The following is a 20,538-nucleotide window of genomic DNA, read 5'->3' as shown; positions in this document are numbered from 1 at the left end:
TTGTTAACATGTGAAAGTGAAAGTTGCTCAGTCATGTCTGACTTGTCCATGGAATTCTCCAGTCCAGAATACTGGAGTGGGTAGCCTTTCCCTTCTCCAGGGGATCTTTCCGACCCAGGGACCTAACCCAGGTCTCCCGCATTGCAGGCAGATTCTTTACCAGCTGAGCTACAAGGGAAGTCCAAGAAGACTGTAGTGGGTAGGCTATCCCTTCTCCAGTGGATCTTCCCAATCCAGGAATTGAACCAGGTTCTCCTGCATTGCAGGCAGATTCTTTACCAACTGAGTTATCAGTTGGTAACATAGGTAACGCTATTAAGTTTGCTGAGTTTGGGGTCAATAGAGGCATAGACATATTTAGAAGACTTTATGAAATTACTGAATAAAATCTAGTCTTTATTTCTTTAATTTGGACTGAAACACACTGAAAAGATGAGCTACACTAACATTACAACATATTTGTTGCAATCACTGTCACTTGCTGCAAATTCCATGCAATAAGACATATGTCTAAAATTCCTCTACTATTCTTTACTGGCCTTGGCAGAACCCCAGTCTTTCCTTCTAGCCACATTTCACTTTGCATAAAAATGCTCCTTGGATAATCAAAACACTTGTAGCTATGCAACATTTCATTCTTTTGAAGAAAATTTCTTTGAGTGAGGAATACACAGAAAGTCTTAGGCTAAAGTGGTACCAAGAGTAAATGATTTCACAAGATGCCTTTTCCAGATTCCTGCAATGTATTTACCATCACAAGGTTACTAGGAGAGATGTTTGGAAAAGGGGAGCCTACAATCACTAGTATAAACGGGACAACAGAAGATTTAATTCCAGAGGACTCACCCTTTGCATAGACAGGAGATTCTACTTCAAATTTCCCTCAAAAATTTCTTGTAAAACAGATAAGCTACTTGGTGGGAACCCTTAAATTTTGCTGTCAAAATAGGATGTGTGTGGTATACAAATAAGAATAAAAATCTTGATAAAAACCATTATTAACAACCTTGACAAGAAGACCACTTAATATTTTATAAAAATTTTAATGATTAGACTGCCTCAAAGACTAACTGTCACATATTTTCAGGTGTTCCACGGGTATTACTGGCTTAAATAGAGTGTATGAGTGTCAAGGAGGCAGCTGTGTAACAAATAGGGAATGCAGAATTGATTCCAAGACCAAACTGTATGAAAAAGATTGTCAATTCTTCCCTGATAAATATCAAACTGAAAAGACATCCATAATGTTTATGCAAGGTATTGATTCTGTAAGTATATCAATCAATCATCACTTCAGTTTGTGTTGATACATTTACAATCAGAGGACTTGTTATTATGTTTATAAATTATCTATGCAGGTGACCTGAGGGATTAGATGTATTATTATAGAATTCTTTGAACATTGGCTGGCACACAGAAAGCACTCAAGTAGTGTTACCTATTATTATTGAAAATCAGCCTTACTAAAACGTTTCCTCCCTTAAATCATATATCATTCAATAAGCATTTTTAAAGAAAAGGCTTTTAATTTTTTCGGATCTGTTGGTGAGTTTTTAAATGCACCCCATATAATTTTTTTTTCATTTTATAATATTAATCTTTTAGGTCACTGAATTCTGTAATGAAAAAAACCATAACCTAGAAGCTCCAAGTCTACAAAACAAAATGTGCAATTATAGAAGCACATGGGAGGTGATCAGCAATTCTGAGGATTTTAAAAACATGACAGCTATGTCGGCACCACCCCCTCCACCTGTTTTCTCTTTGCTAAAGATCAGCGAAAGAATTGTGTGCTTAGTTCTTGATAAGTCTGGAAGCATGGCGGTGAGTTCACAGACCCATTTTTCCTGGATGTAGGGACAGGGCAGTGATTGAATGTCTAAGAACATTCTGGCTGCTACCTGCACCTGCGTTCTTCTGAGATGTATGGTGGCATCAGTACTGTCACCTCCTGCAATCTTGACCTCAAGAGTGGCAATGAACATTATAATGAAAGAAGGATGGTAATAAAGTTAAAAGGGCCTAATCCAAGAATTTTCTTTCCCAGAAAATGGAGAGTTTATTGAAGAGAACTTTTAAGTATTTAGTAAAGCTTTTGTTACAGGATCAGAACTGGAGATTGAAATGTGTAATTATTTCCTAATCTTACTCCCTTTATCTATTGAAAATACTTGACAGGCATGAAGAAAGAGTGGATTCAGAGCTTCCACACTACATTCCAAATCAAGGAACAAGATCAACCAGGAGGATTCTTAACATGTTTCTCTTATTTAAACTCTCTATAGGAATGACCTCCTTATGCTCAAAGACCCAGACAAAAAGCATCACTATAAAGAAGATATGGCCAGATCCAGTCATTCATTCCTTCTACTACATTAAGAGAATGGTACTAGGCTTGTACTAGGCTTTAGGAATAGAGATCCTTATCCTTGAAAAGTTCATAGATGAACAAAGAAAAATTTCACTCTCTCCCCCATCATGAGTTAATACTTAATTATATTTCAATATTTGGCGTAGGTACCCACTTTGTCCAGGACATGGGCTGGTCTTCCAGGCTGGGCTAAGGGCATTTCTGTAGTTCTTTCACAGTGACCTGGGTGTGTGTTTAGTCACTCAGTCATGTCCGACTCTTTGTGACCCCATGAACTGTAGGCTCCTCCGTCCATGGGGTTTTCTAGGCAAGAATACTGGAGTGGGTTGCCATTTTCTCCTCCAGGGGATCTTCTTGACCCAGGGATTGAATCCATGTCTCCTGTGTCTCATGCATTGCGGTGAATTCTTTACCTGCTGAGTCATCAGGCTTCTCCTTATTACTATACATTATATTGAAATTATACATTTTTCTCCCACTATTCTATGAATACCTCTCAGACTTGAAACCATCTTATCTAGGAACCAGGTCTCCTAGGACTTGAAGCAGTCTTATTCATCTTTGTGTCCTTTTGTCTAGAATATGGTTTATCACATGTAGGCAGTCAATAAATAATTGTTGAAATGAATGGACTATAAATGAGCAAATGGAATGTGTCAAAACGATGGCACATTTGAGGCAGAATAAAGCATGCTGAAGATCAAGAATAACATATTCAACAAATGGGGGTTGATTAGTTAGTGGAAATGGCAGAGGATGACACAGCTGGCTGAAATAATCCATAGTACTACAGGGTTTCAGAAAGAACATCAGAGTGCTAGACCTCACCACATAACAATGTTTTAGGAAGAGTCCCTGGGGAGATATGAAATTCTTAATTGGGAGAGAAGATGAGCAGTTTTCCCTAGACAGGGTGCAGGCATACTCAAGTTTAAAGGTAAAGCAAAATGGTAGCACAACCCACTAAGATGGGGATGTATTATAGAAGAAGTTCCTCACTGTGATTTGTTTCTAGGCAGTTCAGAGGGAAATTTGGGCATGTGTTGGGAACAGGTGCCACAGGTCAATTGGTATTGAGGGACTGGAAAAGACCAATGCATGAAAATGTGTACATCCTAGGGTATTCACCTAGAAAATAAGGACTTGAATCCTAATGGGTTACCAAAGAAACAATTACAGTTAATCCATTAGTGGAAATGTGGTGGGGTGTGGTTAGGTGTAGAAGCAGAAATGGGCGAGGTGGAATTTAGAGTAAATTTCATCCTTTGGGCAGTCAGGTGGCCAGGAGATGGAGAGATTTCAGTAGTTGGGAGTCCATGATTGTCTGGTTTGATATTGATATTATGGGACCTGGGAAGTACTTTCATCTTGATACAACTGGAACAGAGGATCCCAAGAGTAATCAGGCAGTCTCTTAACATTTGAGTCATCACCCCCAAATTCAAACTCAACCTCCACAGTACTCTACACCTCTAATTTATGTGCTTAGAAGCCAAGAATCAGCTCTAGATAAAAACCTGTGTTCCTTAATATACTATAAATATGTATTACATAAAGCTTCCCAGGTGGCTCAGTGGGTAAAGAATCCACCTGTAATGCAGGAGACCACCTGCAATACAAGAGATGTGGGTTCAGTCCCTGGGTTAGGAAGATCCTCTGGAGAAGGAAATGGCAAACCACTCCAGTATTCTTTCCTGGAGAATCGCATGGACAGAAGAGCCTGGCAGGCTACAGTTCATGGAGTTGCAAAAGAGTCGGACACAACTTAGCGACCAAACCACCATGTATTACATAATAAACAAAACTGTATTTTTAATTTTATCAATTGAAAAAAATTTGCTTTCTTTAATAACATCAATTACTATTGATAGAAAACCTTTAACAACAAGGTCTGTTCACTGATTTTATGTGATCTTCTATTACTTCCCTGTCAAAAATTACTTGTTTTTATTACCCGTTTTTATTCAGAGTTCTAATCGCCTAAATCGAATGAACCAAGCAGCCCAACTTTTCCTGCTGCAGATTGTCGAAAATGGATCTTGGGTGGGGATGGTGCACTTTGATAGTTCTGCCTCCATCAAAAGTAATCTAATCCAAATCATAAGCAGCAGTGAAAGAAGAAAGCTCTTAGAAAGTTTACCTACAACTGCTAACGGAGGAACTTCCATCTGCAGTGGAATCAAATCAGGATTTCAGGTGAAAATCATACTTCAAATATACTTTGTTTATTACTAGAACATTTTTATGTTAAGTGATGCTCTTCATACTTGCTCCCTAATTTTAACATAACTAATTCTAAAAAGTAGAGAACTAATCACATAGAGAAATTCACTTGTGCATATTTTCATTAAAAGAAATCAATGAGCAAACTAATGGGTAAATAAATGACTATTACAGTTTCACTGGAGTATAAGCCCAATGAGGTCAGAGATTTTGTCTTATTACCATGCAGTAGTCAGTGCTCAAGGAATGTTAATTAAATAAGAGGGCTTGAGCAGAAAGAGTCATCCAATTTTAAGCAATGAAGCAAGTTATATGGTATGATTCTCCTTCACAGCAATCCTCATTTTAGCTTCTGTTATATTCAGTTAAGGAAACTAATGTTTATCTGTCAAAGTTCCAGATGTAGCAAGAACTGTTAATCATACTTAGGGTAAGGAATACTGGTCATAACATGAGTTGCGACATCATCAGAGTACTGGCTATACTACTTACTAGCCATGTGATCTAGCCACAGTCTTCAGCCTCCTTGGAAATTAGTCTCCAATGCCTTATGTATAAAATATAGGAAAATAAGAACGCATAACTCATAGGATTATTATGAGACTTAAGCAAAATGATAAATGTTTGTACTTAGGACAATAGTTATTATACTATATAGTAAACATGTAATTCACATTAATTATTATTACAAATCTTATTTTTATCCAAATGGTCATATTGAGTTCAAAATTAATATCAATTGCATCATTTTCCTGCTTAGAAAACCTACCCCTTCACAGTCCATATGATAAAGTCTGAATTCCTCAGTGGGATGTTATTTAAAATTTCTCATTCTATGATAAACTTGCCCTCACCTCTCTTGCCAGCCTTTTTTTTCAGTTCTCCTTACCAATACTCTATGCTTCAACCAATTTACTGCACACATTGTTCTCCAAGCTCCTGTAATATCAGCCTCCATACATGTAATTCCCCTGTCTAAAATGCTTCTTTTCTGTCTTTGTATGTCAAAATTATATCCATTCTTCAAAATCCTTGCTCCTTCATGCAGCTTTTCCCGCTACTTCTAACTCTATCGAATGTCCCTCTTTTATGAATTAATGGCATTTTAGTACAGTTTTCTAACATGAAGTTTGGGTTCATACTCCAATGATCACTTACCAGATTTCTTATCCTAAGCATTCTTCATCTCACTAGCTTTTAATTACCTCATCAATAAAATTGAGTATGAATGTTAGCCTGCAGGGTTGTTCATGTTTAATTTATTCAATACATATTGACTGTAGGGAGTAACCATAATATATTTTAATTTATTAAACACATATTTATGTAAGAAGCAAATCTCACATGTTAATTTATTGGGGAACAGAAAATATACAGATAAAGCTATCAATTATTTTTTTTAATTGAAGGTTGTAGAGATAGTCTTGTGAAGTGACCAAACAAATGTGATGTGATTAAGTAAGAGGGAAAAGAGGGGCAAAGCCTACTTTAGAAGAGAGGATCTATCTGAAGGGTGATGGTTAAGCTAAGATTTGAAGGATGAGAAAGAGCCAGTCATTCAGGTGGAAAGAAAAGGGCAAGGTCCCTTGGGAATGAGGTGAACAAAAACTGAATTATTTAAGAAATGATAGAAGCCAGTGACACTGGAATTTGGCAAGTAAGGGGAATGAAATGTAATTGCCAGGTAGAAAATGGTGATATTCTTCAAACTCTTCAAAACTATGATGAAGTTTGTATTTTAAACACAACAGAAGGGCTTTAAGCACAAAAGACATAATTAATTCATATTTTGGGAAGATGACTCTGGTGACCCTATAGCAAATAAAACGTAAGGAGTAAAACTGGTAGTAGAGTAGTAATCTAGGGACAGGTTAGAGTTTGGAGTTGGATTAAATTACAAAATGTGTAAAACACATTTAACTCACAGCAAATTTCAGTAAATGGTAGCACTATAATATTATAGTTTCTCTTTATTGAATATATCAGTTTTGCCTTTGCCAATCATCTCTATATTTCCCCAGTCTCTCACCCAACTCCTAATGCTGCTGCTGCTGCTGCTAAGTCACTTCAGTCGTGTCCGACTCTGTGCGATCCCATAGACGGCAGCCCACCAGGCTCCGCCGTCCCTAGGATTCTCCAGGCAAGAATACTGGAGTGGGTTGCCATTTCCTTCTCCAGTGCATGAAAGGGAAAAGTGAAAGTGAAGTTGCTCAGTCGTGTCCGACTCTTAGCGACCCCACGGACTGTAGCCTACTAGGCTCCTCCGTCCATGGGATTTTCCAGGCAAGAGTACTGGAGTGAGGTGCCATTGCCTTCTCCGATAAATATCTTTAAATATACTTATTCCCATGAATACAAAATCCATGTAGTTCCTGCTGAATCCCCAGCAGTCAGTACAGTGAATAACACACTACAAGTGTTCAGTGAATAAAATAATACAAGGGAGACATGAAGGACAGAGAACTCTGCTTCATCTTTGAATCTTCATTCGTTCCTGAATGTGTAGGGGGGATGTGATGAGGATGCTGTATAAATGCTATAAAGCATGAAAGCAATTCCTAAATTTTAATTTGGTTCTAGTGTACGTTGATCCATATTTCACATATATTAAAAATATATATTCAGAAAACTAAGATCATGGCATCTGGTCCCATCACCTCATGGCAAATAGATAGGGAAACAATGGATAACAGTGAGAGACTTTATTTTGGGGGGCTCCAAAATCACTGCAGATGGTGACTGCAGCCAAGAAATTCAAAGACGCTTGCTCCTTGGAAGAAAAGCTATAACCAACCTAGACAGCATATTAAAAAGCAGAGACATTACTTTCCCAAAGAAGGTCCATCTAGTCAAAGCTATGGTTTTCCAGTAGTCATGTATGGATGTGAGAGTTGAACTATAAAGAAAGTTGAGCACAGAAGAATTGATGCTTTGAAGTCCCTTGGACTGCAAGGAGATCAAACCAGTCAATCCTAAAGGAAATTTGTCCTGAATATTAATTGGAAGGACTGGTGCTGACGCTGAAGCTCCAACATTTAGGCCACCTGATGCGAAGAACTGAAAAGACCCTGATGCTGGGAAAGATTGAAGGCAGGAGGAAAAGGGGACGACAGAGGGTGAGATGGTTGGATGATATCACTGACTCGATGGACATGAATTGAGCAAGCTCCGAGAGTTAGTGATGGACAGGGAAGCCTGGTGTGCTGTAGTCCATGGAGTCTCAAAGAGTCAGACACAACTGAGCGACTGAACTGACTGAACTGAAAATTATATATAACAGTCATTCTTTGCCTCAAAACCTGCAAAAATTGAAACAAGACTGGTCACATTGTAACCTGACACCAGCATTAGTAAGACTTTTTACATTGTAAATCCTTCTTTGTAAACCTTTGTAAACCACATCTCCACTACAAGTTCAGGAAAGCCATTGATAGTCTATCATTTTTCTCCTCTTGGACCGGACTCGGTTTCTCAAAATGATGTATCAAGAGGCCACTTCCAATAAAGCTATCAAAGAAGATGAAACACAGTTGCCTTCCTGAGATAAATTCTCTTTATCCTTTCTTATGGGTGCCTAGATTCAAAACTCTGTGTTTCAAACTGTTTAGCTTTATAGGAAATGGTTCAAGCCATAAATAGGACACATTCTCAGTAAGTCATATATTTTCTTAGCACCACTAATATGCTTAGCTATGTGCTTGTGACTATTAGAGATTAATTAAAAATTATATAACAAGATTTTTAACCTGTGTAGAACTTTCCATATCTTTTGTTTATTAGCATACTGCTGCTGCTGCTGCTAAGTCGTTTCAGTCGTATCCGACTCTGTGCGATCCCATAGACGGCAGCCCACCAGGCTCCCCCGTCCCTGGGATTCTCCAGGCAAGAACACTGGAGTGGGTTGCCATTTCCTTCTCCAATGCATGAAAGTGAAAAGTGAAAGTGAAGACGCTCAGTCGTGTCTGACTCTTTGTGACCCCATGGACTGCAGCCTACCAGGCTCCTCCATCCATGGGATTTTCCAGGCAAGAGTACTGGAGTGGGTTGCCATTGCCTTCTCCATTTAGCATACTGAGGATACCCTAATTTGGAACCAATAACTTCTTTAAAAATGTTGAGGTGAACTCTTAATGCATCTAGCTGCACACAGAACCAAAGAAGCAGAAAAATATTTAATGCCATTATATGCTTGGTGTCTGGTTGTCCTGAGTGCCACAGAATGTGATGTCATAGTCATTGAACTCAAGTAGGATTATCCATACCCTTACTCCCACACAACTTCATCTGAGCAAACATTTCCTATAGTGGTGGACAGAAAATAAAAAGTCATGTTTAAGTTCCCCTAGCGTTGTGGATTACAGATCCTTTGATTTAAAAATGAAGCTGTCTCCTCTTTTATGCACACTATTTTCTATGTCCATTTCATCCTAATCTCTCCCAGGCCTAGTTGACCTAGAAGCACCTGTAATAATGCTCTGATTATATTTGTAGGCAATTAGAAACGCTGACTTCCAAATAGATGGATCTGAAATAGTGCTGCTGACTGACGGGGAGGATAACACTGTAACGTCTTGCATTGAGGAAGTGAAACAAAGTGGGGCCATCATTCATTTTATTGCTCTTGGACCAGATGCTGCTCCAGAAGTCATAGAGATGAGGACTGCAACAGGTAAAATATGACATACATCCTTTGATAGGAATGCATAAATGTAGAGGCTGACTATTCGACAAGTTCTCTTAAGCTCCTACTCTGCAGGTGCTGTGCCAGGAGCTTGGGATCAGAGTTAAACCAGACATGATCTCAAGATGCCAACAGTCCCACTGACCCGAGAGACAAATAACACTGCTAATCAGAAAAGCATAGTCAGATAACACTCCTCCATAACAAGAGACATACATAGGTGTCAAACACCATGTGAGCAGATGGAGTCGCTGATTCTCTCAGCATTGAATAGAGTCAGGGGAACAAGGCATGAGAGATGAGGAGCTAGACATTTATCAATTTGTTTGCTTTCTCTGGAAGAAAAAAGGATGACAGAGAATATAAAGCATGTTGGGGTGACAATGCAAGCCACACTGAAGGATAGTGAGAAATACATGAGACTAGAGAATAGACTGTAAGTTAAGGGATGGGTTTAACAGAAGCTCAGCCTATAAATATAGCAATAACAAGGTTTCTAGATTAAACGTAAAATAGCTATTATCTTACAGAGAGAGACATGTGAAGAAAATGGACTACATGTGTTCAGTGCCTTCTTAAACATAGTAGAGAATACATAATTTATAATATTATGAAAATCAATTATTGTATTGAATTGACCTCTAATGTTACCAAACACTTGCTTTTTAATGCTTAATTGTAGAAACTCCCATCATTTTGAAGTAATTTTATAGCCACTGTAAAGTATTTCTGTCCTAAATATCCCTCCAAAAGTATTGCTTTTAAACTTGTCTCTATTGCTTACCATTTTTTTTTAATCTGCTCATTGCCAAATTTTGTCAGGATGCTTCAATATTAAATCTCTTTAACCTTTCTGATTCTGATCCACTCTGGCAGGAAAACTTGAAAGCTGATACGGTTAGAACTGTATCTTAAATAATCATTAAAGTGAATAATTCTCCTAACGGTTATGTGATCCTGTGAGCTTTAGTTCATGAAATTATAACATCTCCTTTCATCTTCTTTAGTTAGTTGATGCATTTAAGCCAGAAAGATTTCTATTAGTGGAGTTTAAAGGTAGCTTACCTCCCAGTTATGACATTTTTAAGGTAACATTTCAGAGATAATCTTTATACCTATCTGATTTGGGTTTATTTTTACAATATATACTGAAATTATGGTTTTGTTTACCCTGATATCATCTTAATCACTAAAATGTGAAAAGCACTTATTTTCTGAAAAGCAATCTAGTTAATGTATTTTCATTTTAGGAGGAAAATATATTTATGCTTCAGATGAAGGCCAGAACAATGGCCTTATTGATGCTTTTTCAGCCCTTGCATCAGGAAACATCGATGCCTCCCAGCAATCTCTTCAGGTCAGAGTTCCTAGTCCTCGAGTGTTCATGTTTGATTTAGACCTAACCAAGAAAAATAATCTGGTTGTTACAAGTTTTGAGTTCTATATGATCACCAGGTGGCTCAGTGGTAAAGAATCTGCCTGCCAATTTAGGAGATGCTGGATGGGTCCCTGGGTGGGGAAGATCCCCTGAAGGAGGAAATGGCAATCCATTGCAGTATTCTTGCCTGGAGAATTCCATGGACAGAGGAGCCTGTAGGGCTCTAGTCCATGGGGTCACAAAGAGTCAGACACAACTGAGTGACTGAGCACTTTATTTTAGGTCATCAAGAAAATGGTACACTGAGAGCAATACACACACATACACACACAGACCTAAGTGTATACACCTTAATGCTAAATCCTAGTATAGGTGCTCACCAAGACAACTAGGAAAATAATAACAGGCCCATATCTCCAACTGTAAACCCCACTGTCCTGCTCTAATGCTTTCATTATACCCTGTTCTCTCCTCAGTAGCTGTATTTCCACACTTTCAGACTGACTACTGTCACATCCCAGTTAGCTTTCAAAGAGATCGCGAGCCTAAGGTGGTATGCCATATTTAAGTTTGTTCTCAAGGCAGAAGTTTAAAAATATGTAAAACAGAAAAAAAAAGCATAAAATTACTCTCTTCTACAGTTATGATTTTTTTTTTTTTGTATATTTAAACAGCTTGAAAGTAAGGGATTAAAACTCAACAGTCATGACTGGATGAATGGCACTGTAATAATTGATAGCACTGTAGGAAAGGACACGTTCTTTCTCATCACATGGAACCAACAACTTCCCTCTATTTATCTCTTTGATCCCAATGGAATATCAATGGGGACTTTGATAGTGGATTCAGCTTCTAAAATGGCCTATCTCAATATTCCAGGAATTACAAAGGTAAGCAATTAATGTTTAGACCTTCTTGCAAATTTCACAGGTGAAAATACATCATCTGATATCATAAATATGGATGCCAATACTTGTATCATTTCAAAGTTAAGATAAAGTAGAATGTACTTGATATGACTGTGTGGTCCTGAAAATTTTGGTGACAAGAGAAAAAAAAAAAAAGAACTTAAGAATTAGAAGAAAGGAAGAGAAGGGAAAAAATTAAGTAGGCTAAGGATAACTTTGAGGAGACAACGTAGTAAGTCTGTGCAGCTTGCTGTGTAGATAGCTACAGAGCTATTTCTTAGTACTACCAGGTCACAGGAGAGCTTCCCTGATAACTCATTTGGTAAAGAATCCGCCCACAATACAGGAGACCCCAGTTTGATTCCTGGCTCAGGAAGATCTGCTAGAGAAGGGGTAGGCTATCTATTCCAATATTCTTAGGCTTCTCTAGTGGCTCAGCTGGTAAAGAATCTGCCTGCAATGCGGGAGACCTGGGTTCTATCCCTGGGTTGGGAAGATTCCCTAGAGAAGGGAAAGGCTACCCACTCCAATAGTGTGGCCTAGAGAATTCCATGGACTATTGTCCATGCTGTCACAAAGAGTCAGACACGACTGAGCGACTTTCACTTTCACTTTTCACCAGGTCATAGAGTCTGTAGACTCTGAGATCTAAGGATAAAGCCAAGATCAAGGCAAACTTTCTAAAACTTGTTTTTACCAATAGAGATTTCATAAACTTTGGATACCAGGCATGATAATAGGATATTCTTTCCAAACTGCCTCAACTCTCACCTCTTTACCCTCAAAACTCTTAAAGCTCTAAAAACTCTGTTTATTTGGTAACACACTTAATAGTTTAGAGTTAGATAATGGAAAAATGGAAAATAGCTTGCTGTTGGATACTTACTCCATTTTTCTTGAATTTTTAGGTGGGTGTGTGGACTTACAATATTCAAGCAAAAGCAAGCCCAGAAACATTGACTATAACAGTAAATTCTCGGGCAGCAAACCCTTCTGTGCCTACAATCACAGTGAATGCTAAAATGAATAAAGATACAAACAGCTATCCCAGCCCACTGATTGTTTATGCAGAAATTCTACAAGGGTATTTACCCATTCTTGGAGCCAATGTGACTGCTTTCATTGAATCGAAATTTGGAGAAACAGAAGTTTTGGAACTTTTGGATAATGGTGCAGGTAAATCACAGGTTTCTCTGAACAAGCCTAAGTTTTCATAACTCAGGATATGTTATGAGTCCCTGAGGAAGTGTGGGGCAGAGGGACAGGCACCAGAAAATTGATGCAGATTGTGGATGAACAACTGGACCAGGGTGAAATCCTATCCAGGTAACAACTCCAAAGTGATTTGCAAGTGTCTTACACGTGGTAGAGCACTCAATGAACTTTATTTACTGTCATTATTGTTCTTTCTTTCATTTAGACAACCAATGTCTTCCAATAGATAGGAAAGTGTCATTGCTGAGATTGAGGACAGCATCAAGAATTCTGAATAAGTGTTTCTTAGGGGTATATAATCAAGAAAGTCTGGCCAGAGACAGTGAAACACAAGCAGTAGTATGGAATGAAGCAGTACAATTTGGGTCCCTGGCAGGGAGGGGATGACAGCCATGAGAAATTCCCAACAGCTGGATAAAAGTTCACATATAGTCTTGGGGACTGAGACCAAAGGAAGCTGGATCTGCCATCAGAGGGAAGGGGCATCACTGGGTCATCATCAGATACCAGATCTGACTGGAAGATATCAAAATAGAGTGTTGACCACTATCTCCTTGGTTTGTATGGGTGAGTGGTACTGTACTTTAAAACCTTTTCCCAATTCTGAATTATTCTGGGAACTAAAACTTCTTTAGAGAGGTCATTTAGTAAAGAAATTACTATCTCAGTAAACTTCTAAGTTGTCAGAATTTTCAATTAGCTTCTTTTCAATGTAATTAAATCAGCCAGCTTATAACCTATCATCAACTAGAGTCGGCCCTGTGAAAAGTTTAGAAGGCAAAATCTTATCAGTGCCTTCATCTAATATGACAATATTTTCTTAAGTTATCCTGAGACTCTCTTTCTCCCAACCCCTTCCATGCTACATTAAAACTCCTATATCTTGTTTCATTTCTCAAGGAGAAATAAAATTTCTCAAATAAAACTCAAATAATTTGGGACACCTTTACCTAAGAAATCATAGGTGATTAACAATGACTTTACCTAAGAAAGCATTGGTAATTAACAATGACTTGAAGCAGGGGTTCTCAAATTTTAACATAAAAGCGAAACACCTAAAGAGCTTGTTTTATAACACAGAATGGGAATGCCGGAAAAACTTTCATTCCTAATATGACCCGGAGAAATGCAGATGCTGTTGGTCTAAGGATTTCATTTTAAGAATCTCTCTCTTAGAGTCTTAACCCTCCTGAGAATGTGTTTGCAAGTTAACAAAACTCTCTAGTACTGGTGATATGAAGAAATATCCTTATGATACAGTATTCCTGAGCTCTCCTAAACATTTATTTTAAAAACAGATGGGGTTTTCCACTGCTATACCAGAAAATTAATCGATCATAGTGTAAGAGGTAGGGATTAAAATGAAAAATGAGAGATTGAAGATAAGTTAAAATAAGTAATTTGTAGGTGATAGCAGAGAGAATTAAATCTTATGCAAAGATAATATTTCTTTAGTGGGGATCCTTTGATTCGGAGAGAGAGAGACAACATAATTGTGCTTAAAGCATGAGCTGCACACAGACTATCTAGCTGAGAAATGGTAAGAAGAATGCTATAATAATCTGCATATGAGTTCATAAGATGAAGGCATTAAGTACACAAGCACAGGTATCAGTATATATACCAGTATATATATATATATACATGTATACACATATCTATATCTATATATCTATATATAGATATGTCTATGTAATAATATAGTATTACAAATAGAAAGGGAAAAAATGGAAGCAGTGAAAGATTTTATTTTCTTGGTCTCCAAAATCACTGTAGTGATTGCAGCCATGAAATGAAAAGACTCTTGCTCCTTGGAAGAAAAGCTATGACAAACCTAAACAGCATATTAAAGAGCAGAGACATTACTTTGCCAACAAAGGTCTGAATAGTCAAAGCTATAGTTTTTCCAGTAGTCATGTACAGATGTAAAAGTTGGACCATTAAGAAGGCTGAGCGCCAAAGAATTGATGTTTTTGAACAGTGGTGCTGGAGAAGACTCTTGAGAGTCCCTTGAACAGCAAGGATAATAAACCATTCAATCCTAAAGGAAATAAACCCTGAACATTCTTTGGAAGGACGATTGCTGAAGCTCTAGTACTTTGGTCACCTGATGCAAAGAGCGGATTCATTGGAAAAGACCCTGATGCTGGGAAAGACTGAAGGCAAAAGAAGAGGGCTGCAGATTAGATGGTTAGATAGCACCACTGACTCAATGGACATGAATTTCAGCAAACTCTGGGAGATAGCAGAGGACAAGGAAGCTTGGCGTGCTACAGTTCATGGGGTCACAAAAATCAGACACAACTTAGTGACTGAATAACAATCACAACAAAAATAATACACACACACACACACAGGCTTCCCAGATGACACCAGTGGTAAAGAGGCCACCTGCCAATTCAAGAGACAAAAGAGGCTCAGGTTTGATCCCTGGGTCGGGAAGATCTCCTAGAGGAGGGCATGGCAACCCACTCCAGTATTTTTGCCTGAAGAATCCCATAGACAGAGGACATCGGTGGGCTATAGTCTACAGGGTTGCAGAGTCTGACAGGACTGAAGTGACTTAGCATGCATGCATATATACACACACAAACACAGTACCACAAGGATATCCATCCAACAAGATACTGGTTGGCAGAGCAAAATGGAAATATTCCCCAAGGGGTCAATCACAAAATAGGGAGATCAACAAAAGCAATATGCTTATAAAGCCCATATGCTTGACTTCAGTCCAGTTCAGTTCAGTCACTCAGTCGTGTCCGACTCTTTGCGACCCCATGAAGTGCAGCACGCCAGGCCTCCCTGTCCATCACCAACTCCCGGAGTCCACCCAAACCCATGTCCATCAAGTCGGTGATGCCATCCAACCATCTCATCCTCTATCGTCCCCTTCTCCTCCCGCCCTCAATCCTACCCAGCATTAGGGTCTTTTCCAATGAGTCAACCCTTCGCATGAGGTGGCCAAAGTATTGGAGTTTCAGCTTCAACATCAGACCTTCCAATGAACACCCAGGATTGATCTCTTTTAGGATGGATTGATTGGATCTCCTTGCAGTCCAAGGGACTCTCAAGAGTCATCTCCAACACCACAGTTCAAAAGCATCAATTCTTCAGCGCTCAGCTTTCTTCACCGTCCAACTCTCACATCCATATATGACCACTGGAAGAACCATAGCCTTGACTAGACGGACTTTTGTTGGCAAAGTAATGTCTCTGCTTTTAAATATGCTATCTAGGTTGGCCATAACCTTCCTTCCAAGGAGTAAGCGTCTTTTAATTTCATGGCTGCAATCACCATCAGCAGTGATTTTGGAGCCCAAAAAAATAAAGTCTGACACTGTTTCCACTGTTTCCCCATCTATTTCCCATGAAGTGATGGGACCAGATGCCATGATCTTAGTTTTCTGAACGTTGAGCTTTAAGCCAACTTTTTCACTCTCCTCTTTCACCTTCATCAAGAGGCTCTTCAGTTCTTCTTCACTTTCTGCCATAAGGGTGGTGTCATCCTCATATCTGAGGTTATTTATATTTCTCCCAGCAATCTTGATTCCAGCTTGTGTTTCTTCCAGCCCAGCGTTTCTCATGATGTACTCTGCATATAAGTTAAATAAGCAGGGTGACAATATACAGCCTTGACGGACTCCTTTTCCTATTTGGAACCAGTCTGTTGTTCCATGTCCAGTTCTAACTGTTGCTTCCTGACCTGCATACAGGTTTCTCAAGAGACAGGTCAGATGGTCTGGTATTGCCATCTCTTGAAGAATTTTCCACAGTTTATTGTGATCCACACAGTCAAAGGCTTTGGTATAGTGAATAAAGCAGAAATAGATGTTTTTCTGGAACTCTCTTGCTTTTTCGATGATCCATCGGATATTGGCAATTTGATCTCTGGTTCCTCTGCCTTTTCTTAAACCAGCTTGAACACCTGGAAGTTCACGGTTCACGTATTGCTGAAGCCTGGCTTGGAGAATTTTGAGCATTACTTTACTAGCATGTGAGATGAGTGCAATTGTGCGGTAGTTTGAGCATTCTTTGCTTGACTTAGAAAATACTTCAGTTTTCTCTTTTTCTTTACATTAGTAATTTATTCATTCACTTCCATAACAAGGTGCTGATTCTTTCAAGAATGATGGAGTCTACTCTAGATACTTTACAACTTATAAAGAAAATGGCCCATATAACTTAAAAGTACGGGCTCATGGAGGAGAAAATGCTGTCACAAGGAACTTAAGGCATCCACTGAATAGTGCTGCATACATACCAGGCTGGGTAGTAGATGGTGAGTACTTCCTAATATCTGAAACTCAATGGTGGCTTGAATAATTGTGAGTTGGCATGATTAAGGCTACAAATATTTTACAACTTCAGAGTATAGCTTCTCCCATTTCTGGAATGAATTCTCAGTCATATGACAGTTTGCCTCCAAATTAACCTAAGCTTTGGTACAGTGTCTTTGGTATAGACATTTCAATGAGAGCCAGCCATCATTACATTTGTTTGGAGCATCTGACCTATATCAACAATAATTTGCCACATTTTCAGCTCAGGATGAAGTAAAGAGGATAATATGTTATGTACTTAACTAGAAACCAATGGTAGAATTTATCCATCTGATTACATATGCCTTTATTTGCAAAGTTTTTATTTAGTCAAAAGGAAAAATGTGTAGATGAAAGGGATGACAAATATTAAGAATGAATTTTTGTTAGCTTTCCTTTGTTTTGTCCCTTATGTCACCCTTATAGGGACTTTCTGTCACAATACAATCTGAATATTATTCATTAGCACTTGCAACAGGGAAGAAGTGTAAAACCTGACACAAGTGACTGAAAGGGAACCAGTAGAAATTCCCCCAGATTTATTCCCATCTTAAAGGTAATTTAAGAAATAAAGCAATTCCTTTATTTTTAAAGCATATATTAACCATACAACAATATTCCCATTCAGAACAGTCTTAATTCCAAAGCAATTTATTATCCAATTCTACCCTACAATACTCTGGTCAGGATGCTAAAGAAAGAATTCTTCTACCAACTGCATCCTTATGATCTTGTCACCAAAATTAATAAAATGAAACTGTGTATATGAAAAAAAAAGGGGAAAATGTAGGATAAGAAATACAATTCATTGAGTTCTGAAAATATTAGTGCAGATTTGTCCATTAAATACCAGGAATTTGTAATGCAGGCAACATTGAAGGGAATCCGCCAAGACCTGAAAATGATGAGGACACTCAGACAAATGTGGAGAGTTTCACCAGAACAGCAACAGGAGATGCATTTGTGGTTTCCAATGTTCCACAGTCTCCCTCTTCCCTTGACCTCTTTCCACCAAGTCAAATCACAGATCTTGAGGCCACATCAAATGAGGATGAGATCAGTCTAACGTGGACAGCACCAGGAGATGATTTTGATGTTGGAAAAGGTAAGGACTATGTGTCATGCACTGCTGATTAAGTGAAAGTTGCTTGTTGCAAAATCAAGTGTCTAAGGGTGTGTGAGAGGAAAATAATTTATAATTAATAGCTCAGCAAAGAGGATCTCATGTTATGAATCATCAAGTGTGGCACATTATAACCTGCTATGTACCATTTGCAGAGTTTAAAAGTCAGAACTCAGCTTTCATGGAAAAATAAATAAGGCTCTGGATGTGAGCATAACTTTGGCCTGACTAACAGCATTTTGGAGGATAATGAACAAAGATTTCATATGGTATGCTCTAGTTTCTAAACTACATATAACGTTTTTTTCTTAGTTCAAGAGTATATCATAAGAATAAGTGGAAGCATCCTGGATCTAAGGGATAATTTTGATGATGCTCTGCAAGTAAACACTACCGCTCTGTTACCAAATGAGGCCAATTCCAAGGAAACCTTCACATTCAAACCAGGAAATATCTCAGAAGAAAATGCAACCAACATATTCATTGCCATTCAAAGTGTGGATAAAAGCAATCTGACATCAAAAGTATCCAACATTGTGCAAGTAGCTTTGTTTGTTCCTCAAGCAGATTACATTCCTGATGAAATTCATCCAGATCCTAGTCCTGATAATAAACCCCCTAAGTCTGGACTCAGCATTTCTACCTTGGTGTTATTAGTGGTTGGCTCTGTGGTAATTGTTAGTCTGATTTTAAGCATCACCATTTGTATCTTAAACAAGAGAAGAAATCCTAGCAGACCTAGAACAGGGTTTTAAGAATATATCAACAACAAAATTAAAGGATGTTTCAGAATTTTTAAATTTATCATGTGTGAAAATAATTTTAAGAGTTTTACAAGGAACACTTTGACTAAATATAAACATGCAGAGATATTTGAAAAAATGTAAATCAATATTAAATTAAACAATTTTTATTTATTAATTTATCAAAAGGTGATAAAGATCTTTTTCATATTCATACCTGGTTACATATTATCTGACACAAAAGTTCTCTATAAAAATTCAAATTTCATCAAGAAGTTAAAACTGTCTATTGGAGTGGTCAAAATACAAATGTAAGAAGGCAAATAAACAATATTTTTGAGAAATGAATTTGGTCTCAGTATTTTTCAGTATAAATTGATTTTATTGTAGTCACTGAAGGTCTTTAATTATATGCTTGTCTCAGTTCAGTTCAGTCGCTCAGTCGTGTCTGACTCTTTGCAACCCCATGGACTGCAGCACACCAGACCTCCCTGGCCATCACCATCTCCTGGAGCTTGCTCAAACTCATGTCCATTGAGTCGGTGATTGCATCCAACCATCTTATCCTCTGTTGTCCCCTTCTCCTCCCGCCTCCAATCTTTCCCAGCATCAGGGTCTTTTCAAATGAATCAGTCCTTCGCATCAGTGGCCAAAGTACTGGAGTTTCAGCTTCAGCATCAGTCCTTCCAATGAGTATTCAGGACTGATTTCCTTTAGGATGGACTGGTTGGATCTCCTTGCAGTTCAAGGGACTCTCAAGAGTCTCCTCCAACAATATACTAGTATATACAATATAAATAAGGACATGTTTACTGTACTTCATTGATATGGAAGATAACATTAAAGAAGCTAGGGGAAAGGAAATAAGTGGGGGATGCCTGATAACTGGAAATGGTTTTACTCTTATAGCTTTCATTGGAAAATAAGCTGTGTAGTAGGGCATTTGGGGACTGTGCTATTGAGGTAGAAGGTCTATTAGCACAATTAATTCTTCTGGTGGGTTGGCACCTACTCAAGCATTGCTGAAAGCTAGCTACATACAGGTGGACATGGAGAAAATGTAGGAAAGGGGTTGAAAGTGGAAGTGTTAGTTGGTCAGTCATTTCCAACTCTTTGCAACCCCATGGACTATAGCAGTCTGCCAGGCTCCTCTGTCCAAAGGATTCTCCAGACTAAAATACTGGAGTGCATTGCCTTTTCCTTTTCCAAAGGGGCTAGCATAAGACAACTAACTTTTTACCAGGAGGGAAATAAAAGCCTGAAATTCTCTAATAGTGACAGAAATAATGTAAAACAGCCAGACTTTCCCTATGTCCTTCCAACCTATCAACTCAATAGCCCTGGAGGCAAAGCCTACCAGCCTGGTTAGTACTCTCCCTGATTCTCTGGGGCAACAGCTTTGCTCTGATGGGTCTCAGTTGAAGGCTCTCCACTTCCAGGTCAGGCTTTGATTTAGATCTATTTTCAGAACTACATCAGTAACTGGTTATGAATTGGTAAGAATCAGAAAAACAACAGAATGATTACCATTTTTGTATTCTGAATAAGCTACAAAATTTATAGGACTCAGTAAAAAG

General features: G+C 38.4%; 1 protein-coding gene across 1 annotated transcript in view; it reads left to right on the top strand.

Annotated features, from left to right (window-relative positions):
* Positions 1 to 19,303, top strand: part of CLCA4 (chloride channel accessory 4) — a 29,981-nt gene extending 10,678 nt beyond the window's left edge. Inside the window, exons 5-14 of the mRNA XM_081489970.1 lie at positions 1,088 to 1,268; positions 1,606 to 1,824; positions 4,340 to 4,567; positions 9,086 to 9,263; positions 10,526 to 10,632; positions 11,328 to 11,543; positions 12,470 to 12,737; positions 16,885 to 17,055; positions 17,964 to 18,200; positions 18,531 to 19,303. Of these exons, the coding sequence (XP_081346096.1) occupies positions 1,088 to 1,268; positions 1,606 to 1,824; positions 4,340 to 4,567; positions 9,086 to 9,263; positions 10,526 to 10,632; positions 11,328 to 11,543; positions 12,470 to 12,737; positions 16,885 to 17,055; positions 17,964 to 18,200; positions 18,531 to 18,973 (2,248 nt within the window). The 3' untranslated portion in view covers positions 18,974 to 19,303. The remainder of the gene's footprint in view (positions 1 to 1,087; positions 1,269 to 1,605; positions 1,825 to 4,339; positions 4,568 to 9,085; positions 9,264 to 10,525; positions 10,633 to 11,327; positions 11,544 to 12,469; positions 12,738 to 16,884; positions 17,056 to 17,963; positions 18,201 to 18,530) is intronic.
* The last annotated feature ends 1,235 nt before the right edge of the window (positions 19,304 to 20,538 follow it).

This window comes from Giraffa tippelskirchi, chromosome 5, assembly GCF_054371585.1.
Source record: "Giraffa tippelskirchi isolate mGirTip1 chromosome 5, T2T-mGirTip1v1.2.pri, whole genome shotgun sequence".
Classification (NCBI taxonomy): Eukaryota; Metazoa; Chordata; class Mammalia; order Artiodactyla; family Giraffidae; genus Giraffa; species Giraffa tippelskirchi.
Note: the sequence above shows the minus strand (reverse complement) of the source record. Positions and strands in the feature narration are given on the sequence as shown.